At 58.4% G+C, this 26552-nt stretch overlaps 1 protein-coding gene across 8 annotated transcripts in view; it reads right to left on the bottom strand.

The window, feature by feature from the left end:
* DNMT3A (DNA methyltransferase 3 alpha) overlaps nt 1-26552 on the bottom strand; it is a 111178-nt gene that overhangs the window by 39857 nt on the left and 44769 nt on the right. For all 8 annotated transcript variants that reach the window (XR_006786359.1, XM_045844616.1, XM_045844615.1 and 5 more), the window contains 3 exons: nt 19726-19830; nt 6482-6749; nt 374-417 (listed from right to left, as the gene is read on the bottom strand). Coding sequence is in view for 7 of the 8 variants with exons in the window: in XM_045844616.1 (XP_045700572.1) it covers nt 374-417; nt 6482-6749; nt 19726-19830 (417 nt within the window). In the remaining variant the exon portion in view is untranslated. The remainder of the gene's footprint in view (nt 1-373; nt 418-6481; nt 6750-19725; nt 19831-26552) is intronic.

Below are 26552 nucleotides of genomic sequence, written 5' to 3'. Positions count from 1 at the left end.
GAGGCACTCACCTCGAACAGAAAGAACCCAGGAGTTCTGACTCCCAGCCAGAGGTGCCAACCCCCCGAGTGCTGGGCAAGGAGGCCCTGTCTGGGCTGGAGACTGAGCAGCTGGGGGCGGGGGGCGGTGCACATGGGCAAACACCAAGAGGGCAGGTGCTTGGTCTTGGAGAGGGACTAGACGGGCACCTTGGGGACGTACGTCCAACCTCCACACCCACTTCCTCTCCTCCGCACAGAGGGGCATGTAAAGAAGGGGACAGGGGCCACCTCAGGCTCTGCTCCCACACACGTGCCACGGTTGGTCAGATCAGTGGCTTTCTTCTGCTAGAATCGGGATCCACAGAGCCCCTGGGGTTGAGGGAAACACTTGCCTCCATTTTCATGTTTTCGATGTTGGTCTCCTTGCGCTCTTTGCCTGTGGAGAGGGAAGAACAAAGGGCCTGTCGGCGGAGTTGCAGGAGTGGCTCGGAGGCCCCACCTTGAGCCTGGGGCGCCTGCCGTGGGGACAGGGGTCCTCCAACCACTTGGTTGTTCGTGTGTCACGCGTGACGGCCCACGAGGTACCAGGCGCCATGCTGGCCCCGAGGACTCAGAGCACAGCCAGAGCAGAGGACGAGGGGCTGGGGCAGGGCGGGAGGCCCAAAACTCCGGGCAACAAAAGCCGGGGCTGTGGTTTCAGGCCCACGGACTCTGTCCTAGGCACAGAGAGGGGGTCATCTATTGCAGAAGTAGCCCCACGCCATTCCTCCCAGTCACCAGCGCCCCCTCCCCAGAGAAGGGCCCAGCCTGCACAGCCTCCCCTGGCTCCGGACTGGAACTTTCGCTTCGGGGTGTGGGGCCCTGGGGTGGGGAGAGCGGTGGGGTATAGGGCCACTGGAGCAAGACTCTGGTGAAGCAACTCCATTTCTATGAGGCTCGGTTTCCTCATCTGGAAAATAAAGGCGCTGGAGATCATTTGTAAGATCTTCCTGCGGTCCCCAAACTACGGCTCCATGATTGATATCTGCCCCTCTACCCCCTTCCCCGCCCCATTCTCAGGTTCCTGAGCGCAGCCTTCCTTCTAGAAGGCTTGCATTGTGACCACCTCCCTGAGACCCCTGTAACCTCTCCAGGTCTGTGTCCTCACTGAGCTAAGGGAGATAAACCTTCTAAAATCTTTACGTGACTGGGAACATTAAACGCCTAGAATGGGGCTCGGCGTGCAGTAGGTACTCAATACAGGTTAGTTTTGTTCCCCTTCCCTAAGGCAGCAGTTCCCTGCGCCTCTTCCCTGCAATTCCTCCCCTGGGTCGTGCCTCCAGTTCCTGGAGGGAGGGCTCCCCTGCGGGCGGAAGCCCCAGGAGCCAAGGTTTTTAGGAGAACGTTCTTCACTCCTTGTCCTGCTCCTGGTCCGTGGTAAGAGGGCAGCCACATTCCTTCCTAATATCCCTGCGCTCCTACCCTGGTCCTGTACGTGTCCTCACCTCCCAGAGGCCAGGTCCCTGGCCCAGCTCTACCCGCAGTGGGAGTGGGCTGCCGTGCAGAGGTGGCCGGGGGCGGGGTTAATTACGCACTCCTGGGCCTCCTACAGGCGGTCAGCGGGAGTGAGCCCTCCTCCTACCTGAGCCCCAGAACTCCTTTCTTTGAAGCCAAGAGTTCCTAGTGTGGGCCCACACGCAGGAAGGTCACTAAGGCTGGCTCAAGGTAGCTGGGTGGGGGGAGGAGCGGGGAGGGCAGAGGTGGAGGGGGACACGGAGAGGCAAAAACGGAAAAAACAGCCTGGCTCAGAAGCGGAAACCCGCTACAGCACTGGCGAATGAACGCTTCATGCCTTCATGTGAATGAAGGCTTCTGAATCCTCAGCCCCCAGAGGATGTTTTCACCAGACCAGGGGCCGGGCAGTTCTGGGTTACCTGGGACCTAGAGTCCCGGGGGAGCCGGGCGCCAGGACCAGCATCGGGGCACCCTGCAGGCCCGCACTCCCGGGAGTACACGTGGGGAGCGCCGCGCCCGCAGGGCCAAGCTGGTCGGGGGGCGGGGCGGGGGGAGGAAGCGCGTAAGTCAGTCGCCGGCGCATGCGGTACTCGCTGACGCTTTTTACATGACAGGCCTCTCAAGGTCTCACTGGGACTTTCTCAGTCTCTTCCAATGTGTTTCCTTTAGGCCCCGTCGTCTCTCCACTGCACGCTCCCCAACATTTCATCGGGCCCCAGGAGCAGGGCTCGCCATCCAGCCAGCGGAGCCCCGCCCCCCGCCCCCCAAGTGCTCTGTGCCACTTCGACCAGCACGTTCTGCCTGGCGGGGCTCTGCGCTGCCAGGAGGGGGCGCCTGCCCTCGGACCTGATGATGGCACCCCCCAGGACCTCCCACGTTTCCTACCCGGACCCTCTGTGACATTTGATCTAGGGGAAATCATTTATTCATGCAAATGAACGCAAATCAACTGCTGAAAGAAAGAAATGGTAAGGATGAGGGAGTACTCCAACGGCCCCTGGATTTTGCAGATGCGGATACTGAGGCAAGGCACGGGGAGTGGCGTGACTTAACTACCTGAGCTGGAAAGACAGTTCACTTTATACGGCACCAACCTGATGCTCCCCTTTTCTTCATGCCTGGCCCCACGTTCTCCCAAACGGAATTACTTTTCCTTATGTAGTTTCTAGCTGCCTTCTCTCCGGAATTTTCTCCTGGACAGACTGGCCTCTGCACATGCCCAGTTGAGTGATATCACACACACACACACTTAAGCAAGCAAAACAACAAACTGCGCTGCCTCAGAATGCGACACTTGTCCAGAGTCAAGGAGGGTCAGCTGCTTTCTCAACACTTCCTCTGCAGCCAGTCCATCTGCTCCTGGCCCAGACCCAGGGTCACAGGCGGGGCCAGGTGGCTGTATGCCTCCCAGGTTGGCCCTGGCAGGCGTGGTCCTAGGGGCAGGGGGAGGACAGGGTGCTTCTAACACTTACCTGTTGGTCTGGGACTATACTCAGCAGGGGGCCACCCCAAATTCCCTTTAAAATGAACCTAAATCTCAAAGACAGGGCTGGGGCCAGGCTTGCCCAGAGGGCAGTCCCCGGCCCGACACTGGGTGCTCGGGATGAGGGGAGAGGAGCTCCATGCCGACCCTGAGCTGGTCCTTTAGTGGTCGTACTATCTTGGGTGGGTAACCGAACTCTCTGAACCCTCAATTTCCCCATCTGAAAAATGGGGGTGAAAGAGTCTTTCTCGCAGGATCACGAGGTGAAAGAACACACACAGAGCAGGGCTTCTCGCTCTAACACGCATTGGAACCATGAGGATCTCTCTAGCATGCGGATTCTGGTTCCCCAAGTCTAGGGCGGGCCCGAGAATCTGCATTTGTAACTTCTCTGGTGATGCCAGGGGGACCACTCGGAGTAGAGGATGCAGAGCGCTCAACACATTCGAGCAAAGGAAGCCACCCTACTGGCGTTCCTGTTAGCACAGTGATGGCATCAGTGCTGGGAGTGCAGGAGCCTTCTTCTTAAGGCCACCACCTGCCTGGCCAGGTGGCTCTCGTCCCGATTACTCATCATCTCCCCCATTCCTCCCTCCTTCTCCCGGCTGTCCTCTCAGGATCTGGGGCTCTGGCAGTGCCCACAGGAGGGTGCTCCGCCCACAGGAACTCGGCCTTAGAGCCCTCAATCTTCCCTGCATGGGACCGAGTGAGAAGGCTTCCAGGAGAGACAGAAGGAGGCCCCTGAACAGAAGAAGCCTGGAATAAGGGGAACTGAAGGGAGAACAGGGCCCGGTCCCTTCCTCCTTGGGTCCTTCATTTCCTTCCTCCTCAGAACCAAGCAGCTGAGCGCATACTCTCTGTGGCTGACGTTGGAATGGGGGCCAAGCCCCCAGTGGGCCACTGCCCACTCTCTAGGTAACACCTCGCCAGTCTCGGCATCCGGCAGTTCACAGCGGCCTTCAGGGTCCCACCAGCTCCAACCCCTGCCGGCCTCTCCGGTGCCTGGGCTGTGGCAGCCAAGCAGGAGTGCTGAGGCCCGGCTCAGTGAACCAAGGAAACTCGGAGTGTTTTTGCCCATTGTGTTCAGCACTGAGATTCTGAGGAAGGTCCGCCCGATGCGGAAGTCACCCTTGAACCATCTCTCCCTTTTCCCCTCCTGTCCCTGGCCATTTGTCCACTGCTATCCATCTCTGTGTCCACCTCATTTATCCGAGCCACCCTCTCTGCCTCTGGGCCTGCAGCAGCTCCTAAGCCCTCGCCCTGCCTCCCGCCCCTTTGTTCACTCCACTCCAGGATCCAGACGGCAAACTGCTCTTTCCAAGATGTACAGCACACCGTGTCAGCCCTGGGAGGGTGGCCTCAAAGGCCGCCCCGGGCCCGTCTGCTCTTCCCCTCACCCTCGCCTGTCTGCCTCCCTTGCCCTCTGCCTCCCTTGCCCTCTGCACTCCAGCCTTGTGGGGTCCTGTCCGGTCCCTAAGTGCCTTGCACCTTCCCACCTGGGAGCCCTCAGCCCTGGCCTGCACCACCCCTCTCCTGGGGAGGCCTAGCTCCTCCTTCAGCTTTTAGGGGGAACAGCCCAGGCCAGCTGGGCTCCTCTGTTAGGGTGCCTCACAGGATCATGTTTATTTTCCCTTTGACAGCTTTTCTCTGGGTATAATCATGCCCTTTTCAGTGCAGATTTCTCATTAGTGTCTGTCTCTCCAGCGGACTGTGCGGTCCTTGAGGGCAAGAACTACGTTTTTGTTCTGGAGGATTTCTCCAGATCCTGGCACAGACCAAAAGGGTGTTTAATAAATACCTGTCGACGGACTGAAAGAGGAGCTCCTGAGAACACATGGAAATGGAGACAGGGAAATCCCAGACCGAAAGCAAACCCCCCAGGTGAAAAGCAGCCTTGGAGCTATGGTTCCATCCTGCCAGCCAGAAAGGACCGCCCGGGCCCTGGGCCGGACCTGGGTGCCAGTGACAGGGGGCTCCCAGGAAGCTGGGAGTCAGCGGAGACCTCTTGGGACCAGCTCCCTTGGTAGGAAAGGCGGGCAGATTCTGCTCTCACATACCTGGCCTTTTTACCAGAAGGATGGTGGCCACGCCCCTTCCTCCTCCTTTCCCTCCACTCAGGCCCCTGAACACTCCCACCAAACGTCAGGATGCATCCTGGAGGCACTCACTCTGGTGAGGCTAGGGGCCCAGGGCCAGCCCTCCCAACACCCCCTGCAGGATAAAGGGGAGAGTGGAAGGGCACACCAACTCTGAGGCCAGAGACCGGGACAGACGGCAACCCGGCCCTGCCGCTTATGGGCTTGGGGCCTCTGAGCAAGTCATTCCTTCTCGCTAAGCCTCCATTGTTTCCCACCCTAAAACGGGCATAATAATTCCTCTGGAGGAAGACTGTTTGGAGGAGTAAAACAAGGAACACGGAACGCCTCAGAAAACTCTTTGCACATAGTGGGAGCATCATAAATATCAGATGAATAATAAATGAAGGACTTTTTTTTTTTCCATTAATTTGGAAATCTTTTTTTTCTGGAGATGCTCTCAATCCTGTATGAATATTAGGTTTGGATCCATACAAAATGATTTATGCCAATTAATCAATTCACTCATTCCACCACACGCACTTGGAAGGAAGGCTTTCTGGAATTAAAGTGCACATATGCAAAGCAACCTGGCAGGGCCCCGGGAGCAGCACATGTGATAATGTGTGAGAAGGCGCCGCGTAAACTGTGAAGCCCTGTACAAATGCTAGTTGTGCTCATTACTAGCATGTTTACAGCTTGGTTGGCCCTGAAATCGCTGGCTTAACCTGAAAGGGAATAGTGGGCAATTTTCCAGGACTCCGGGGCTAGGCCAAGAAGTCCCTGGAGGAAGGGAGGAAGAGGAGGCCGAGGCTGGGCGATGCACTGGCCGCCGCCCCTCCCCCACCCCAGTCTGTCCCAGAAAGAGTTTAGTCCAGTCACGTAAACTGTGGTGGGCTCCGGACAACCGGGCTGGGGGAGGCTCACTGGGCTTTTAATGCCCACAAGGGCACCTGCTGCCCCCGATCGCCCAGGCCAGGGGCTACAAACACAGCAATCCCTAAAAGCCACAGGTCTTCTGGGAGAGTGGGCAGGCTGGGTAGGGGCTGAGGGAGACAAGTGTACAACCCGCCTGGGGGGAGGGGCCGGGGGATGGGGACAGCTCGCCCCAGCCCAGCAACCATCAGCATTCTGCAAACCCACACTGTTGCCAGATCTAGCTTTTTTCCCCCACAAGAAGCAAAAGCTCCAGATTTTTATGAGAAGTGTCTTGATTTTTAAATATTGGCAATTACTATGTTTCAATGTTTAAAATACTACATGGGCCAAAAAAAAACCTGTGCTCAGGCTGCACTCAGCCAGTAGCCTCCTGGGCACAGGAGGCACAGCCTGGGTGAGGAGAGCTTCAGCTCTCGGGCCCAGCCCACGCCTCCAGGGACCGGTGAGGCGCCGAGTCTCCAACCCTCAGGCAAGCCCCATGGAGGCTGCCCCTTGCACCGGGGACTCACCCTCTTCCGCGGAGGTCCCACGGCCATCCTTGGGGGTGCAGCGGCCGTTCTCCACGGCTCTGGAGGCTTCGGACGGGGTCTCGGCTGTGCCCTCTCCCTCTGCTGGGGCCCCGCCCTTCTGACCCCCAGCGGGGCTGCCCTCCTCTGGCTGGGGCTCACTCCGCTTCTCCAAGTCTCCATTGGGTAACAGCTCTGAGGAGCCCGAGTCCTGGGCCATGGACGGGGACTTGGAGGTCACCGCAGGGTCCTTTGTGTCGCTGTTCTCCACCTGGAAGGAAGAAGAAAGAACACGGGAGAGGGTCAGGCCAGTGTCCCAGCCTCTCTGGGACCACTGACCTCTGCGATGCCAGTGAAAGTCGTACCCCTCTCTGCCCAGACGATTCTGCTAACATAAATGTCTGTGCGGCTTTGCATGATGTTCACATATGCACGATTTTGCTCAGTTTCAAGGGGTTCATGGGCCTGGCCCCCTGAAGACGAGGGACCCACAGACTCCCACTTAAGAAACCGGGGAAGAATACAACCAGATTTGCCAGCCTGGCTCCACGGCCGAAGCCGCAGCCCCACACCTACACTCACTGAGCTGACGCAGCACTCTCCAGCCTTCTGCAGCCCCCATTAAAAACAAATGCTCCCCATGATACCCCTACTTCTACTCAGGAGCCCCCCACCCCCAGACGGTTCTGATCTGACCCAGGTGCTCAGACCCAGGAGCACCAAGGCCCCAGCTGCAGTCTGTACGGCACACCCTCCCTAGCACGTGGTCCCAGGTCCCCCTTCCAAAGAGAAACGCATTGCTTTGTTCCTGAGAGTCTAAGAACAGAACTTGCTACAAGACTCACACGAAGAGTAGTCGTAACTGTCCTTTGTAAGTGTTGCTGCTCAGAGAGCAAAGCTCCCCTCACCTATCGCCCTGTGCACACGGGCCTGTCTCGCTCATGTCACAGCTGCCCAACCCTCGATGGAGGGGACGCCCCACAGATTAGGCACCCAGTTCCCCAATGGCAGGCCGTTGGGCCGATTTGCTTCTTTGCCGCAGTGGACGGGCGCACTTAGAGCTCTGTGCACCCATGGGTCTCTGCAGGCCGGGGTCCCAGAAGTGCAGCAGCTGGGAGGTCAGGGCCTGCCCACCTAAGTGTTAGTGGAAATGGCCAAATTCCCTTGAGGGAGTGGTACTACTCAAGTGCACCCTGAAAGGCGGCTTCTGCTCTAGGGGTCTACGACCTCAACTCTGAGCCTGCTACTGTCTGGGGACAAAGCCCAAGAGATGGCAAACAGGGACAAGAACCTTGGGGAAAAGGCAAAAATAAAAGCCAGAACTAATCCGGAGTCCTCCTTGGACGAGGCCGCAGGCACACAGAGCAGCATGAGCGTGGGCAGAGGGAACTCCAGGACCCCGGCCAAGCTGTCCTCCTGGCCGTGAGGGGCAGCCTGGGGCAGGCCTGCGTCCAGGAAGAGAGCCTCCCAGGGAAAGGGGGCTCTGCAAACGTGGGGCGCGGGGGTGGTTGCAGCAAGAGGAAGGGGAGGCCTCCAGCGGAAGCGGAAGCGAGAATTCCACGGGACTTGGGCACTGAGGGCCGAAGCCAGCAGGGCCAGAAGGTCAAACACAGGAATGCAAGTGCAGCAAGAAGGCCCTGTCTCTCCCCTCAGCTGCCATCCCCGCATGGCGGGACCCACGCCCTCCGCCCAGGATGCAGACTGTCTTTCCCACCTCCCTGCTCAAACCCACGGGGCTCCCTGGCCTGGGGGGCCCCTCCCTGGCGTAAATCCCCTCATCCGCAAGGCTTTCTCTCGTGTGTGAGAAAGCCCGTGGGCCCGGGCAGCCTGCAGAGTGCGGCGCGCCTGGGCCCCACAGCCACCCCAGAGCCCAAACACGGCACTCCGGGGGAGGCAGGGGTGGGGTGCCACGGCCCACTCGGGCTGAGCTCGTTCCTTGTCGTGGCGGCGCTCTGTCGAGACACCTGCTGCCTCACCGACACCTCAAGCTGGGGCAGGCTCCGGGCCCCACAGAGCTGCTCGAGGCATCCACATCCTGCCAAGGACCACACACCCTCCTCTCACCCTGGACTCGCTTCCTGTTGACTGCCGGCTCCAGGGCAGAGACGGCCACGAGTGCCCGCGCGGGCACCCAGCAAACCCCGAGTCCCCTCCCAGACAGCCCTGCGGGACCCCCGTCCGAGGCACCACCCTCTGTGAGGCAGGCAGATGGGGAGGCAGGGGAGTACTCTGCCCAGCTCCAGCCCCAGGGCAGCTCCCCACCCTGCTTTCTTCCCACGCTCCCCTGCCATCCTGTCCCCTCCCACCCCGATGAGCCTGCACCAAGCAAAGCTCTGGACTTAGGGGGAGCTACCAACTCTTGCCGTGGACCCCTTGCTCACCTCACCCACCCAGAACCCACCCTGAGCCCCTCACTGGCCCTCTGGGTGCCAGGGTAACTGGGCAGGCCACCGAGACAGAGGAGGAGGTCCACGGGCAAGCGGACTAAAGCAACTCATCAGATCTCTGGGGAGAAGCTGGGCACTCACTCCCCAAAAAGGGGCATTTCATGTCAATAACCCACACGGGGAAGCCAATGGGAGAGGCCATCCCGGCCAGGCCAGCCCCCCCCCCCCCACCCCCGCTCTCCGCCCCTCTCCCCTGCCGCTGGCGCCTCTGGGAGGCAGAAACTTCATCTGCTTAGACTGGGCGTGGAGCCGGGCACCTGGCCCGTGCTCAGGATTCATAACTGCTTCCGGACTGCCGAGGACTCGGTTAAGAGAGCAGCCTGCACGCATACACCTAGAGTTTCACCTTCGTTGCACATCAGATCGAACTGCTAGAGATTTCGGTTTTGTTTGCTTTTCTCTTTGTTGTCGCCTTGAAAGGAGACCCAGCACACCCTGAGACGCTCATTTTTTTCCCCCCCGTGGGGCGGAGCCCCTGGCCCTTTTAGGAGGCACCACCCACAGCTGCAGGCGACAACTTCATCTTCCTCTGACTCTCCCCTGTGGGGCTGGGGGGGAGGTGCGGGGCAGGGGAGGTGGCAGGGAGCACCTCCCTTCTCCCCTGGGTGGATGGGAGCAACAGCCTTGAGTAAAGCCCCGCCGTGTCACCCACTGCACACTGCCCCCCCCCCATGCCCACTATGCCTCATTCTGGGCCTTCAAACCCCGTCCACCACTTCCTGGGGGCCCTCAGAGTTTGTCGACTCTTGCCTTCCTTCCAAGCAAGGCCCCTCCACCCCGGGACAACCACCTCCTACAGGCAGAGACAGGCCTCGAGGTTGCCTCCCATGCACTCTCTGGGCTTCTCCTGTGAGCGGCTTATGCCAAGTGGGCAAGGCAGTGGAGACCACCACACAGGTCTCAGGCACACGGGGGAGGGGCGGCCTGCTGGCTTCTCGTGCGCGGGGGAGCCAGGGGTGCCGCTCAGTGTGCTACGAGAAGCAGGACAGCAAAGAAGTGTGAATGCAGCCGGACACGTCGGCATCAGAACGGGCCGAGGAGATGCCCTGGGCAGAGGGCGGGGGCACTGGCCAGGGACTGCCTTTTCCCAAAGGACCAGTTTTTTCAGAGAACTGTTTTAAAGTATTGTGATAAAATATACATAACCTACAATCTACCGTTTTAACCATTTCCCCGTGTACGATGCAGTGGCATTAAGTACTCTCACACTGTGGATCAACAGTTACCACCGTCCGTGTCCAGGACTTTTCCATCTTCCCAAACGGAAACTTCATGCCTATTAACTTCGTGCCTGCCCCCACCCCACGGCCCTGCCTCCACTCTCTGGCAACCGCCATTCGACTTTCTGTCTTCCAAGGCACTGGTCCCCAACCTTTTTGGCACCAGAACTGGGGTTTTTTTTTGAGAATGTGGGGGTGGGGCTGGAGGTGGGGACAGGAGCTCCGACCGCCACCTGGGTGGTTGGGGACCCCTGTTCTAAGGAACATTTTAACATCACCCGCTGTCTTGTCTCTCACACGCACAGCAGCCTGGGAGGGCTCTGGCCCAGGCCCTGGTCTTCCGAGGCCACCAGCTCGCCCCCACGCCCAGCTCCCGAAGCCCCAGCTTGGCCCCAGGAGCTGGGTCAAAGTCCGCTCCATGCTCCCGCTGACCCCGGGCCAGCCCACCGCAGGCCTCTGCCACCTCGTCTGTTTACAGAGCACTCGCACAGCCCATCTCGTCACAGCACCCCTCACACTGCACCTAATTATCTGTTTACCGCGTCTCTCCTCCACGGTGAGCTCTGTCTCATTTATCTTTTCATTCCTCTCCCTTCCGGCCCTCTACCCACAGCTCCCGGCACCAAGCACTGGCCACATAAATGTGCACACACGCATGTTTATGCACAGGCCCCAGCATAAATATGCATATGGATGAATACGGTTAATTATCACAATTAATCTGATGGGTAGTGTTACCCTCCCTTTGCTGAGGACAAAGGCTCCAAGGCTCACCTCAGGTCACACACCTTCTAAGTGGCAAAGCTTCCCGAATGACCCAGGTACAGAAGAGGCATTTGAAAGCCGCCTCCCTGCTCCGGGTTGAGTCTCTGGAAAAGCCCAACCTCAAATCCCAAGGGTCCCACAGAGGAAAGGAGGCTTTGATGGCCTAAGCAGGGCCGGGAGAGGCTGCAGGCTGTTTCCCTGGCAGCAGCCAGCTGCAAGGAAAAGCCAGCGGCGCAGCGAGGCAAAGCAAGCAGGGGCCTTCTGCAGTGAACCCGTCCAGGCTGCAGCCAATCCTCCAGCCTCTCCCACCCCCGCCTCTGCTGGAAGTCTGGTCCGAACCCCAGCACTCCCACCCCTCGCTCATGGGTAAGGCCTTGTCTCCCAAGGCGGGCAGAGTTCAAAGGCTCCAAATAGGAAAGTGATTTTTGAGAGGCCTTTTACTATAGTTGTAATATTTACACATAAAAAAAAAAAACAATTAAAGCCTGGCACATGAGAGGTCAGGGAAACAATATCTGGTGTCTGTGCGCACAGGAGCCCATTCACGGGGGCGCTGGGACGCTCACCTGGGCCCAGGCGTGGAAGGGGAGGCCTGGAGCCCCTGGATGTAGAAGCCGAGGCCCTGGGTTGGCTCTGGGTGCCTGACTCACCCTCTACTCTGGTGACGGGGGCTGTGGCTGAGAAGGGCTTTCTCCCCCGGACGCCCCAGCGGCTCTGGGGAGGGAGGCCCACATGCCAGCAGATGCAGGGATGGCCCTCCGCCGACCCATCCTCGGCCTCACCTTACCCTCCCTGGCCTTCCCCACATCACTGCCATGGTGCCTTTAAGGCCCTCGGCAGTGCTCAGCTCTGTGCCAGCCGGGACCCTGGCGCCGGGCCAGCATTGGCCTCTTGATTAAAGACACACAGACACACACGCAGGGTTCTGCACCACTGCCCACGGACGCCCACCCGCTCTGCAAGACTGAGATGCCACGGAGCGATGTCAACAAAACCATAAAGCGGTCGCCATCCACTCACGCCCGAGGCTCATCCCACTGCCTCGGCTCCTGCAGGCCCACAAGCCCCTCGCCACGCCCCGGGTTCTCCCAGGTGGACTCCAGTTTCAGGAAACAGCCGCAGGGTCCGATTAAGCAGGGCAGCGCTGCCCCCCAAGTGTTGGCACTGGGCCCTAGCTCCCCCTCTCCTCTGCCCCAGGCCTTCCTGCAGCCCCTTCCCCGGCAGCCCTCCGATCTGATTGGCTGGAAGTGGCCCTGAGACATGGAGAGCCAGAGAGGTCCAACTCCACACTTACTCCCAGGAGAAGTCCCAAACGCCTCCCTACTCAGCCTCCCTGGGGTGACGGGAGCCAGCCTCCATCGCTTTGGAGCTAGGAGCCTGACCCCTCTAATTTCCTTCTCCCAGTGAGGCAGCTAAAAGGGTCCGCAGTGGGGTCAGGGGACAGCAGGACCAGAGACCACAGAGGGCCGACTCTGGAAAGTTTGGCCCTAGCCTGGGAACCCACCCTCCGCCGAGATCTCTCCACGCCCACGCGTGCGTGTGTGTGTGTGTGTGTGTGTGTGTCCCAGGTTGAGAACTTCAAGGCTCCACGAAGCCTTAGCAGTCACTCAGTCTGTACCCCCACTGGCCATGGCAAATGGATGCAAGAATGCACATGCCTAGTCCTCGGCCGGCCCACTGTGGGCTCCACCAGGGACACCTGTCCGCCCGGAAAAGGGCCTGGCTCTGCTCTTTGAAGTCAGCCTCAGAGGGTTCCAGAGGGAGCTGAAGGCTTCCTTGCACAAGCCATTATGTACAGGAGATCCGCATATTTAAGCAAATCTCTTTTGAACTTCTCTGTTTTCAACCTCTACCATCCTCGCCTCAGGTGACATGTTTGGTAAGAAGGGAACGGGCCAGGGTGAATGGAGCTGTCTTTTCTGTGCTGCGCCCACCTTTCTAAGGTTTCTAATGGGCGCTTCCCCACCTTCAACCCCCCCGCCCCCGGGGCATGCTCATCCTGCCCCGCCCTGCGACAGGATTTTGTAGCTTTAAGCACATCCCCTGGCAGTCTTTGCCTCTCCGGGCCTGGCGGTCGTCATCTGTCCAGCCTGTCCTCCCTCGGCAGCCCGGACGCCCCCCGATCAACTCAGCTGCCCTTCTCTGGGGCTTTTCCCGCGTGGCTGTGTCTTTCTGGAGGCGGCAGAACCGAAACGCAAAATTCCCTGGGCGAGGCTGATGAAAGAAAACCAGTGTCAACAACCCTGCCCCGCGCATGTGCCGGCGAGTACCTGCTGCCACAGGAGGGGCGCAGGTGCAGCTGGGGCTGCAGCAGCCCAGGCGGCTGGGACCTGCGGGGCTGCCGGAGTTCTGCTGGAGGTGGCCCTGGACCGTGTGACTCGGGGGAAGGGGCCAGGGAGGGATGGAGATAAACAGGGACTTGTGGGAAAACAAAACCGAGACGCTCCCCCGACGAGACTGGAGGGGCCTCTGACAGGGCCCCTGACAAATCTGCTCCCTTCCAGAAGTCTCGGTCTCTGACAATAGCGCTGACGCCACGCCTGAGGTCTGGAAACATCTGTTCTCGCCCCTTCCTCTCCCTCCTCTGGGGCGGCCACGGCGGCCTCCTGGCTCCCTGCACTCCTTTGTGCTAGGCCTGGCGTGCTCCGGGATGCCAGAGCCGGCTTCCCAAACGCGACTCCTGTCCCCTCCACGCGGGCCGGCCCCTCGGAAACCTTCCAGAGGGACACATCTTTGAGAGGACGACGTGCAAACCACACAGGCTGCCTGAAAACCACCTCTTCGACCAAGACGGAAACTTTCGTTCTCCTGTGAAACCCTGGTCCACACGGCCCTCAGGGCCGCCCCACGACCTGCCGCGCCCTTGGGTTCATCCCCCGCCGCCACATGTCTTCTTCACTCAGGAAGGCCCCCAAAAAGTAGGAGAGGCTCCCACTTTTCCCCTTGACTTTCCAATGTTACCTCCCTTCTCAGGCCCAAGCCCAGCTCCGCCCCCAACACACCTTTGCGCTTGACCTGCAGCCCACGGCCTGGCTCTTCTGCACTGGACGCCATTAGTGGGTGCCGATCTGGCCGACTAGGTGGGGGAAGGGGCAGACGGGTCTGCAGGGCGGTCACAGGAAACGTCTCTAACCTCGTGAGAAACAGCAGGACGACAGCCCTGCTTTCTCTGCACCTTCCCGAACACCATAAGCCAGGGGAGCAGGTGGCGGTGTGCGGACACAGGCTCAGAGGGAGGCCAAGGACTGGGGCCCAGGAACGGGAGATACTCTTTCAGGAAGTTTTTTTCCTCTCTCTCTCTTTCTCTCTCTCTCTCTCTCTCTCTCTCTCTCTCTCTCTTTTAAGGGTTACAAAGAAAATGCAAGTTAACATATTAGCACAAATACTCCAGGTATAACTCAGCTTCGTTTCCATTTCACGGACTGCCTTCCACGAATATCTTTACGGTGAAAAGTCACAGTTTTGCTATCGAGTGCCGCGCACCGTGCTTTGACTCATGTTTCTTCCGACATAACCAAAGGGTGTGAGGACGCCCACTGGGTGCCGCACAAAGGATGAGACACTTCACACGAATCCGCGTGTCACCCTTGCACAGGGGCCACGCTAATCTCCTCTGTACTGGTCAGTGTCTATAGGTCTATGTGTGCTGCCGCCGAAGCGAGCGCCCTTACTCGGTTAGTTTTGTGCATCAGAACAAGAGGGCACGAGTCACCCAGGCAGGTTCCGGGGGCGAGCAACGGGGCCGCTCTGGCCTGGACACCAAGAGGGGAGCAGAGATCCGCCTTCACTAGCAGGCTACCCGAAAGGTCACGCCCGGGTAGAGAAGGCGCCCGCGCTGCAGCCTCCCAACAGCTGAGTTAAACTGTGCCCAGCTGGCTCCAGCCACAGAGGAGTGGTTCCCTAACTTCCCACGGCGTGTACCCCAGTCCTTGGCTCTGAAGTGGGACGGTTTTGCCCTCTGGAACTCACTCACTCAGGCATTGCGTTGGAGATTCTGCTTCAATGTGGAGTAACTGCTGGCTTTGGGCCGGCCTGGCTGAGCTCAGCGCCTGCTCCCAGCCCCCTCCTTCCCCTCCCTCCCTTTCTGGGTTATTCTTAGCAAGAGGTGACCTCAGAGTGCTCCCACTGAGCAAAATTAACCCTGGAGGAAGTTGGTGGGTATAAATCTTCAATGAATAAATACTTACAGCTAGTAAATAGGGCATGGAACCTCGAAGGGCCGGTCAGCCCCTAGGATTTGCTGGGCAAGGGCAGAAGCTGTCCCTCCCAGTACCCCAGCTGTAACCAGCATGAAGGACAAAGGCGCTCTCGGGGCTTGTCTGGGCTTGTGACCAGGCCGAACCAACTTTGGACACCCTCACTTCTAACTCGGCGGAGCTGGTGGGCAGAAGGATGACTCCTCCGCCCACCCCGCCACTCACGCCCACACGCAGGCTCACGCTCGGGGCGACAGACCAGCCTGGCATGCCGCCGTCCCCTCCTCCCTGCCACAGGCACTGGCCAGCCCGCAGGCCCCGAGTCAGGTGCCAGCCCCCTTCCTAAGCCCCGCCCAGCCCTGCACTGGCTTCCTGTTTCCTGTTGCCGGCTCTGATCTCAAGCATCTTGGCTCTGAGACCAGCGCTGCAGACCAAGCCGCTGCCCGTTTTTCACGGGCCCACCTCTCACCCCTCGGGCCACCACAGTCTCACCCACTTCCCCCACGGGCTCCCTGGTATTTGGGTCAATCACCCTCCTCGGTTACGTTTTCTTTGTATGCTTTTTGACCAGCTCACACACTTTCTCAAACAGCCCTGTGTTCTTATATTAACAATGAAAATCTGGATACCCGGGGGGAGACGAGTACTGTGGGCTCTGCCGAGGGGAGGTGTGGGCTCTGCACCTCAGTCTCTTCAATGAGGGGGAGGAGGGTAATAACAGCGCCCCCGCCCCACCCCCCGCCCCACCTCCCACAGGTTTGCTGCCGGCACCACATGAAGTTGTGCTGTAGAGGCCTCTGCAGGCGATAAAGGCTACACAGCGTGTATCCACGGGCTCTGTCCACTGTGAGGTGGGTCCACAGTGCACTATGGCTCAGCCCCGTGACCACAGTGTTGGGGGCACCAAACATCAAATCTCATAGAAGAGCCCTGGCTGGTGTGGCTCAGTGGAGTGAGTGCAGGCTGCAAACCAAAGGGTCGCTGGTTCGAGTCCCAGTCAGGGCACATGCCTGGGTTGCGGGCCAGGTCCCCCAGCAGGGGCCACGTGAGAGGCAACCACACATTGATGTTTCTCTCCCTTTCTCCCTCCCTTCCCCTCTCTCTAAAAATAAACAAATAAAACCTTTAAAACAAATCTCGTGGAAGAGACAGGCTCTTTCCGCCTGCTTTTCCAGCTCTCTGAGCTGAAAGGCCAGGTGTTTGCTCTTATTTTTGTTAATTCCCAATCCACAGGGAAAGTGATCCTTTTGCGAAATACAGAATCACGCACTTGGACGTGGCAAGTCCAAGTCCAAGCGTCTTAAGTGCTCATTCTCGAATTCTCTGCGGCCAGGCGACAGTCCACAGGCCTGTGTCTGAAGGCCGCTGCCGCCCGAGCAAGTGGTCGGGGGCCTATCGCTTGTCTTTTGTTTCTTGGTGTTTGGATTAATTTTACAAACAGTTCCAAAGGGAGAGCTGGTGTGGGTCGCGGTGGCTGAGCTGGGTGTGTTCGGGGAGCAGCAAGGGGACAGGGTTTCTGTGTGTCTGTGGCAAGAGGTGGACACCGAGCAGCAAGCAGTGCAGGGGCCAAGAGCCCCCGTGGTGAGGAGCCAGATGGGGTTTTCCAGAGCCTGTTCCATAGGAACAGAGTCCCTAGAGATCGGCTCTTGGCAGAGACGTGCCACAGGCTGCATTTAGTACGGTTACGTGTGGTCTCCTTTCAAACTCCCTGGGTTGAAAGCTAAGCCTTATTGATCTGGGTGGCCTCCCCCATCCTGGTAGGTGCTCCGTAGGGGTGAAGTATTTGTCCCTGAGGGAGAAAGGGCTGGCAGGTGGGGTCTGGGTGGGGCCTGGGTGAGGTTTGGGTGAGGGTGCAACCAGGTGACAGGAGCAGGAATGAGTGGAAGGCACCTGGGGGCAGTGAGGCCTCGGGGGCAAAAGGAGGAGGGCACTACAGGTTTCCTAACCCTGGGGCCGGGGACGATGATGCTGGTGTGAGTTTCTCCTGCAGCCTCTGCACAAGGGAGAGCCCAGCCCACAGCCAGGTTTTCCTCTCTCCCTTCCCAGCACTGCCCCCTCCATTCCACCTGTTGGGGACTGAGCCAAGCTCCCGCCCCTTTGCAGGCTTAGCTGGATGACACACACTCTGCTGCTTGAAAGCTCCCTGGCCGATCGTTCTCAGGGCCACAGCTGCACCAGGTCCCCAAGACACCCTCCCTGCTGTGCTCCTCTGCGGGGGGAACAGCGGCGCCGGGGGAGCACCTGCCGCACAAGTGAACCAGATGGCCTGTGGGCCAGGGGCCCATGGGTTGACTGACCTCTAGCCACAGCACACGTTTCCTCCCCTGCCCAAACCCCCACCCCCAGGGCCTGCTGCCCAGGAAGGGCTCTGCTGGCCTTTTTCTCTGGGGTCGGTCTTTCTCTGTTCCCCCAGCGTGCAGGGGGTCCTTTCACAACAGCTGCCCCGGCCCCCTGCCTCCCCAACCGACCCTGCCTTCCCCACGCTTTCTCTCCCATCCTGGGGCCTCTCTTGAGGCGTCGCCTAGGACGTGGCCGGGACCACGTCCAGACTGTGACCATGCGCAGCCTCCCGCTGGGGCTAGTGAGAAGCCCGAGCTAGGCTCCTACCCAAAAGGCCTCGCAGCACTGGCCCTGCCGGCCCCTGCAGCCAGGCAGGTACACTGCAGCCAGCCCCAGACATCTGGACTCCACTTTGCTGTCTGCACAGCACCACTGGAGCACACAGGGCAGGTGCTGCCAATATGCGGCAGCTGAGAAAGGTTGAGTGACTTGCTTAAGATCACATGGCTTCGAAGCAGTAAACTCAGTACTGTGTCTCTTGTCCAACCGAGGTCGCTGTGGCCTCCTGAGGAGGGGCGGTGAGGAGGAGAGGTGTGGCCGGGCCAGGGCAGGTAGCTAGCTTTTTGGTGACTGAACCCATTTAATTCTCCCAGGGGTCTAGGAGGAATGCATCCCTATCATCTCTAATTTTTTGAAGGGGAATCCAAGGTTCAAGGTTACACAGGTAACCTTGGTCAGTGGTGGAGCCGGGATTGAAGCCCAGGTCTGTTGGGCTCCAAAGACGGACGAAGCTCTTCCTCCCACACTAGGCCCCGTCTCAGGCTCACCCACTCCCCCGTGACCCTCTCCCCGCATCTGCACACTTCCGGGCACACTTCCGGGCACACTTCCGCACACCCGCCCGATCTCCGTGCACCCTCTGCCCCCAGGGCTGCACCCCAGCTCACAGTGAGGCGCCCTACCGTGGATTCAAAGGGCGGCGAGCCTTTCTCTGCTGTAAGTGGGACTCGCCCCCAGCACCCAGAACGGGACGGTGGGTCATGGGCACATGGGCAGAGGAGGAACTCTTTGTCTGACTCAGCCTGGCTTCCCCGCCCGCTCCAGCCTGGGCCCCCACCGTCTCCCACTGGGTGCCCTATTGAGGAGGAGGGTAGAGGGTCACCCCGGGAATCTGGGGGTGCAGCCTGGAGTCTGCTGCAAGCTAGGCATTCCTTTAAAGTCCTCTGTTTTTATCATTCAACTTCATGTGAATTTTTCATTCCAGGCCATAAAATATCCATGTTTGCGTTAATATTAAAATGTCTAAAAATGACCAGTTACATGACTTCGCTTCTGCCCCACCCCCACTCCCTTCCCCTCCAAATCTCCCAGCACGGTCAGGAGTGGGGCCCTTTAGTACCCGGCTGCGGCGCCTCCGAGAATGCCCTCTCGGGTCCAGCTGTTGCAGCCCTCCCTCCCGCGGCTGCCTCCTTTCTCCGCTGCCACCCTGCCCCCCAACTCTGCCCGGGACAGAAAATCCTGCCCTGCTGAGAACGTTTCCTTGGAGGGCAGAGTTACAAATCCGGAGCTTCTGGCTCCTCCTTACCTTCATGCTTCAAGTTTCCCATTCTCAGCTGGAAGGGGCTAAGAGAAAGGAACCAGCTGTCTTTGGTGCTGGCAAATCATTATTGTTCCGCCTAGGAGTTTAAGGCACCAGGCCGGCTCCCACAGCCCGAGGGCCTTGCTCTCCGGAGCACTCCTCGGCTTGGGCAACCCCAGAGCTTCCCCCTCTGCCCGCCCTCTGACCAGGAGCCTGGCTGTGGGCGGTCAGGGGCCTGCACTTCCTCGGGCTACACTTGTACCACTGGTACAGGACTCGGCAGGGCCCAGCTCTCCTCCCTTACAAAGGGACTCAGCAGCCCGCATCTCCTTCCTGCTCTTTTTGCTCAGACTCCCAAACCTGAGTTCCCTTCCTCCAGGTTCTCCAGGTGGGGCTGAGGCCCAGGGTGGGTGTGTGCACAGGGAGAGAGGGGCCTGTGCAGGCAGGCCAGGCAGAGGCAGGTTCTGCCCTGTGGAGTCCCAGTGGGTGCGTGTCAGCTTCTCTCACTGCCCTTTCAGAAGGAAGCTGGGAGTCGGGGGCTTGACTCAAGTCCCTGCTCTGCTTGCACCCACAGCGCAGGTCCCTGGGTCTCTAGGGGCCTCCCATTGGATGTAGAAAAGGGAAGGCCTGAGGGTGGGTGAGGGGCTCAAAGAGTGGAGAAGGGGCCACACCCCATGGGAAGGTCTTCGCATATCCCTGAGAGACACTCACTGCTGCATGCGTGCGTGTGCGTGTGCTAGGGGTTTGCCACGACACTCACCAGGGGGTGCTTGCGCTTTCTCCCAGGCCGCCCCACCTTCCGTGCAGTTGTGCTGGGCTCTTGCCGCTCCTCCTTGCCGCGTGCCTCCTCCTGCTCCTCTCCCTCCTGTGGGCACAGACACAGCCTGTGACGCCGGGCTGGACACAGCAGGCCTCCGCCCCACCGCCCCACATGGCCGCGCTCCCAGGCCTGTGCCCTGGTGGTCCTTCAAGGCGGGGATGAAAGTCACCCCCTGGCGCTTGGAGAAGCCTGAGCCACCCTTAGAGCCTCATTGGAATATATCCTCTGGGGACGCAGGGGCAGGCAGCTGTCCCTCCTGGTCGCCACATTTCTGAACTGCAGAATCACGACACATGCAACAACAAAGAATTTGTTTCCAGAAATGAGTTTATTTATATGGAAAAACATTTCTTACACGGCACAAAAATGAAATCAGATATATATTTAAGAAATCGCCTTTATTGAAAATAAAATCACAAGAAAAGAAATATTACATTTAGTAATGCAGCCCTGACTGGTGCGGCTCAGTTGATCAGATGTCCTCTGGCAAAGTGAAAGGTCACCGGTTCGATTCCCTGTTAGGGCACATGCCTGGGTTGCAGGCCAGGTCCCTGGTTGGGGGCGTGCAAGAGGCAACCAGTCGATGTTTCTCTCCCTCTCTTCCTCCCTCCCTTCCCCTCTCTCTTCCCCCCTCATTACCCACCTGCTGGGACTAGGCGTGCTAGGCCAGGCCGGGGTACAGGGGATTTTTAACTAAACCTAGAAAGTCCTTCTACCTCGCTGCTCCAGCCACAAACCACCCACACGTCCCTTCTGACTCAGCCGGCTCCAGCATGACTAATCGCGAGGAAAAACAATGCTGGGGAAGGGCATGAGAGGGGGACCCTGACTCGGCACAGGGACCCCAGGCTGCTCTGCACGCCCTCTGTGGCGGCCGGGGCCAACGATGGTTTCGAGGCCTGCCTGGGTGGGGGGGCGCCCATGCAGAGCCGTGCCAGTGCCCAGGAGCAGAAGGGAAGGCCCACGGGTTCCCTGAGGATTTCATCGAGCTGGCCCTTGACGTCCCACTCAACTTTCATTTTCTGTGATTTCAAAATATCTTGTGGTTTGCCACATTAATTTTCAGGTGACAACGGGACATGCAGACAAAAACCTACTGCGACCAGTAGACCCTGGACCGTCCGCGCATTCAAGGCACGCCTGTGGGACAGACGCTCCCGGGAGGAAGACGTCGGGGCATCACGGCTGAGCTCTGGGAGACGCGAGGGGAAGGGGAACAGAGGCGCCGGACTTCAGCACCAGGTGGAGGCTGCGGTCAGGTTGGAGGGAGGGCAGAACACACGAGGGAGATGGAGAACATTCAGAGGAGCAGGAAGAGGACCCCGGGATATTATGGGCGCAGGGAAGGAGAGAGCTGCCAACTCAAGGTCCTGAAGTCATCAGACTCGAGGAAGCCAAGGACCGAGGTGGGGGTGGTGATGGCCGATCTCCCAGGGAGCATTGTCCCTAAGCTGTGCGGTGAGGACCGAGGGGCTGCAGAGGGACCCAAGAGACAACGTAAGGAGGCCAGCTGAGACTGGCCTGAAAGAGAAGCTGGGGGGCCTGGGGCCTGTCTGTGGGGGGGAAGGGAGGGCACTGGGCCGAGGGGTGAGCTCTGGGGGGTCCTTGAGAGCTCTGGGGGGGCCAGGGCTGAGGGTGGCCCGAGGGCACGTGCCCCGAGGCAGGCCAGCCCTGCTGCTTCCGAGCTGTCTTCCGAGACCCCACAGACAGCTACCCCCGCTTAAGAAAAGACTGCTTGGATCTCAGAGGAAATACCATCAATGCAACTGAACATCTGCACAGTTTTAAACTGGACCCGCAGAACTATAGTGAATGTCAGGCTCAGGTGGTTCTTGGTCTGACTCCACCGCTGCCTAGTGGGCACGGTCTTGACCTTTCCGGCCAGGTAACTAAGCACTTACAGAACAACCGGAGGCAACGGGAGGTCACGGAAGGCACAGGGCCTATAGCACACCCGAGTGCACAGAGCTTGCCCATTTGGTAGTGACTGGACCCTTCTGAGCCTCAGTTTCCTCATCCATGAAATGGGTGTCCGTTCTGCCTGCTTCACAGAGTTTTACGAGGGCAGATGAATGAATGGTTTGCCCTCGTCTATTTTGTGTACTACTGGACCCCCAGAGCCTACACCAGGCCCAGCACTTAGCAGGTCCTGCCCCCGAGGTGAGAGGGCTTACATCCTCCCCAGTGGCCAGAGGCCCACCTCTGTACCCGCCCGGAGAGCACTAGGCCAGACCCAATGGGGCCTCTGGCCATTCCTAGTGGCCAGGCCCATGGGACTGGCCCGCACAGGGCAGCAGACGAGAGGGGGTGCCGAAGTAGGTCAGGATCAGCCCAGCCAGTCACTGGGTCGAGCAAACCTCTGCCTGACACTGTTTAACAACTTACAGAGGCTTCATTTTCTCACCTTTTTAAAAAAATATATTTTAATTATTTATTTTCAGAGATAGGAAAAGGGAAGGAGAAAAAGAGAGAGAGAGAGAGAGAGAGAGAGAACGATGTGTGAGAGAAACATTGACTGGTTGCCTCTTGCTCGCCCCCAACTGGGGGCCTGGCCCACAACCCAGGCATGCGCCCTGACAGGGAATCGAACTGGCGACCTTTTGGTTCACAGACCAGCACTCAATCCACTGAGCCACACCAGCCAGGGCTGATTCTCTCACTTTTACTCTGAACCCATGAGACCTGTGAAAGCCTCTGATCAGCAAAAAAACGAACCATGAATACCACGCAGAGATCACTCCAAAACAAAGGCACTTGACACGTCAGGATCAGCATGTGGAGAAGGCCTTGGGGGGCCCCGGATGGGCAACCCCTGTGCCGCCTGCGGCTTTGCTAGTGTTCCTCACCTTACGTCACATGTGCTCAGCACGTTTTCTTTCCCTGTGGAGTTCAACTCAGTGCAACACCCCCCTGGAGGGAGGGGTGCAATGCCCTGATGCCCAGGTCCTGGCCTGCTGAGAGTGCAGACAGAGATCCCCGGGGCCGGCTGCCGCGTACCGAGCCTGTTGCGGGGCAAGGTGCTTCATGCCCAGCCCAGCATTCGGGCCTCGGGCACCCCTGGGCTGTGCTGGAGAAAACCAAGTTTCCACGAGGGCCTAGGTTAGGACCTGCACCCAGGTCTGAGTGACTTCGTGCCCTTCCCATCAGACCTTGAAGCACAGTTTTGTGAAGAGCATGCTGTTCTTGGCCAACATATCGTTTCTTCCTCGACGCGGCCACAAGTCACAGGGCAAAAAGGAAGGAGGCCCCTTTTGCTCCGGGCCCGACTGTGTTCACACGAGGAGTTGGGGGCAACACACTGAGAAGGGGGAGCAGGTGGCTCGGGGCCGTGTCCCTCCAGGAGGCGTAGCGAGGGGCTCAGTCTCGCATCTGTCCTGAGACCCATTTCACTCAATATCCTTGCTGATAGGCTGAGCAAAGGAATTTAAGATACGCTTATCAAATCTGCAAGTAGCGCTGAATTAGGAAGCGTTGCTAATGCTCTGAAAGGGAAGAATCTGATCCACAGTGACTCGGAGCAGCTGGAAAACAGTAAGAAATTTAGCAGGAACAGATCTGAGCCCAGGTTGGTTTCCTCATCTGTCAAGTAAGGGAACTAATTAGTCAATCCCTCCACTGGGAAGTGGCAGGAGGGGGCTGAACTTCTACTTAGGTGGGCTATGGGAGGGCAGAGGCAGGCTGGGCTTTTTGCTCTGCTCTTTACTCACAAATAACCTCAAGAATATTTAACCTCTCTGGGTCTTGCATTTCTCACCGACAAAATTGGGATGCTAGCCCTGGCTGGCATAGCTCAGTGGATTGAACGTGGGCTGCGAACCAAAGTGTCAAAGGTTTGATTCCCAGTCAGGGTACATGCCTGGGTTACAGGCCATGACTCCCAGCAACCACACATTGATGTTTCTCTCTCTCTCTCTTTCTCCCTCCCTTCCCTCTCTAAAAATAAATAAATAAAATCTTAAAAAAAAAACCTGGGATACTAATATCTCCCTCGGCCCTGGCTTGGGTAGCTTAGTTGGTTGGAACATCGCCCCGATGCACCAAGGTTGTGGGTTTGATCCCAGGTCAGGGCACTTAGAAGAATCAACCAATGAATGTGTAAACAGGTGGAATAACAAATTGACGTCTCTCTCTCTCTCTCTCTCTCCTTCCCCCCCTCTCTAAAATCAATCAATAAAATAATAATAATATTAGTAATAGCCACCTCAGAGATGTTACAATTAAATAAGGTAATACATGGGAAGTTGACACGTGATACTCACTCAAGAATTGCTAACCTCCTCTGCTCCCACAGCACACCCTAACCAGAACTATCCATAAAAAGTGCACCCCCCTCCCCCGCCTCCCACCCCCACACAAACCCCAGCTCACCGACCCACATGAGCAGCTGTCACTCACTGCTGCAGGCAGGCACACCCCAACATCTGGCTGGTGCTGCTGCAGTGAGGTGCTCAGGAGCACTGGGGCTCCACAATCTTCCCCCAAATCAAAGCTGATTATGTCACCCCACAGAGCGTGAGCTCTTGCTGAGGGGCTCTCTGGAGCCTGCGGGATCAAGCTGGGCGCAAGCTCCTTAGCCCGTGTGAAGGAAGGCCCCCTCAGGACCTGGCTGGCAGCCGTGGACTCCTCTCCCCACTGCCTCCCTCCCACCTGTTCGCAAACAGACCGAGTCAGGTGCAAACGCGGGCTGCTTCCCTCCCCAGCACCTTGGCACAGACCCCTCCTTCCTGCTGGCCCAGCTCCCTCTCCCTCAGGTGGACCAGCAAACCCGTAACTTTCCAGCTTACTTCCTGGATCCCCTTCCCCTGGATGACTTCCTCCCCTCCCTCACCGAGAACAAGTTCATGCTTCCTTCTCCTGTAGCGCCCACTAACCAGCACTCCCATTGCCAGCTACTGTCCTAGCCAGGCCACCAGCCCCTTGAGGTAAGGGACTGTCTTCTTCACCTTGGCCTTCACCACCAGAGCCCAGACAGATGCACCTGAAACAGGGAAGGCACTCAAAAATACTCGGTGTGTGACTGTCACATAGTAGGTGCTCAATAAACGAGCCCATGCGTGCAGAGAGGCACACATACGAATCCACAAATCTGCCCAAGTCCAGCCACGCATGAGGCTCCGGGGCTGCTCTGAACGATGTGACTCCCAGGCAGGAAACAGGGAGACTAAGATGTACTTTCTAGGCTCCAACGCAATCATGTCACTTTACATTTATGTAACTCTTCACAGCTTTCAAAGCACCTTCCCATTGGGTGGCCTGTTAGATTAGGGAGCTACCATCGGCCCCTCTCAACTTCTGAGGCGATGCTTTGACCTACATTTTGACTCAGCTCACTGGGTGGATTATTTTAAGCCACACACAACTGCTCATTCTGATGCGCTGGGCTGTGACGATAATAATCTCTCACATTTTTACAGCACGCGGTAATTAACAAGGCATTTTCACATACGTCATTTCATTTTTATTCTTACACAGAAAGCAGAGCTGGTATTCTTTCTTTTTTTTTTTTTTCTTTCCATTAGACAGGCGGGAAATCTGAAGCTCAGAGAGGTTACCTAACCTGCCGAGATCAGAGAGCCAGGAAGCGAGGCCTTTTTGAATCGAAATTTAAATATTTTGATGCCCAGCCCTTAGGTCTCTGCACTGCAATGTACCACTGTACCCTACTGTGCACACACACAGTGAAACCACACACATGCAGGCAAACCAAGGTAAAGGAGCGCACTGCATTCCTACGCACAGTCCACACACAGCTGTCCCAGGGGCCTCACACCTAGCTGGACACCGTGCCCCTCTCTCCAAGAGAGGCATCCAACCAGGCCCTGCCCAGAGATCGCCAGCCAGACATACGTGCTCCCTGCGGAACACGCACCGGATGCTACTGACCCAGCATCCGCTGAGCAGATGTCTCAAGTCGGTGTTGGAGCCGAGGGGATGAACCTGCCGGATCTAGCCAGCCACTTGCCCGGGCCCCCTGGGATAAGAAGCACGTCCAGCCTTTGCCAGCTGTCTGGCTGGCCTCCCAGGGCCCGTCCGTGATTGTGAAACTCAGTGAAACGAATTGGCTTCCCCCGCTGTCAGAGCCCCGTTCAGGGCCACCTGAGGACCCTGTCCGCAGAGCTCCGGTCACGGGACCCCGCACAGCACACTGTGCACGCGCACGCATGCATGCACGCACGCGCTCGTAGGCCCGGCCTGCCCAGGTCGGGCCTGCAGACAGGTGAGCAGCAGGGTGTGTGGCTGGACGGGCAGGGAGAGACAGAGGGTGACGGTGTGAATTGCCACATCACATGCAGTGGCACTGGAGTCACCGTAGGTCCCCACACTGCCACACAGCCCTCCAAAGCCCTGCTTTTTCTGATCCCAGTCACCTCCAAAGCTCATCAGCCGTTTATCTCAATTATTCAACAAGAGTCAACAAATAGTCATTGACGGCCAGGTGGGCCTCATAATTATCATCGGTGAAAATCACCCGTCTCTCCCAAAATGCCAGGCTCCTGGAGGGCAGCAGCCCTGTCCCCAGTCCTGCACACAGCAGGTGCTCCATAAATGCTAAGTGGCTGAAAATGGTTGCACCTGTGGGTTTTCCCGGGCCCTCCCTGCAGCCTGTGTGCCCTGCGGGGGCCCCACTGCCTTCGGAGCGAGAACCTGGGGAGCACAGGCCCAGCAGACTGCAGCCCTGAGCGTTTACCTCTGTGGTCCCGGGGCCACCGTGAGGCCAGGACCATGGGTGTGCTCAAAAACAGTTATCGTGCGCCTACTGTGTACTG

The sequence above is a fragment of the Phyllostomus hastatus genome, unplaced genomic scaffold, assembly GCF_019186645.2.
Source record: "Phyllostomus hastatus isolate PE091 unplaced genomic scaffold, TTU_PhHast_1.1 phas_contig_402, whole genome shotgun sequence".
NCBI lineage: Eukaryota > Metazoa > Chordata > Mammalia > Chiroptera > Phyllostomidae > Phyllostomus > Phyllostomus hastatus.
This window is presented reverse-complemented; position numbering and strand designations above follow the sequence as displayed.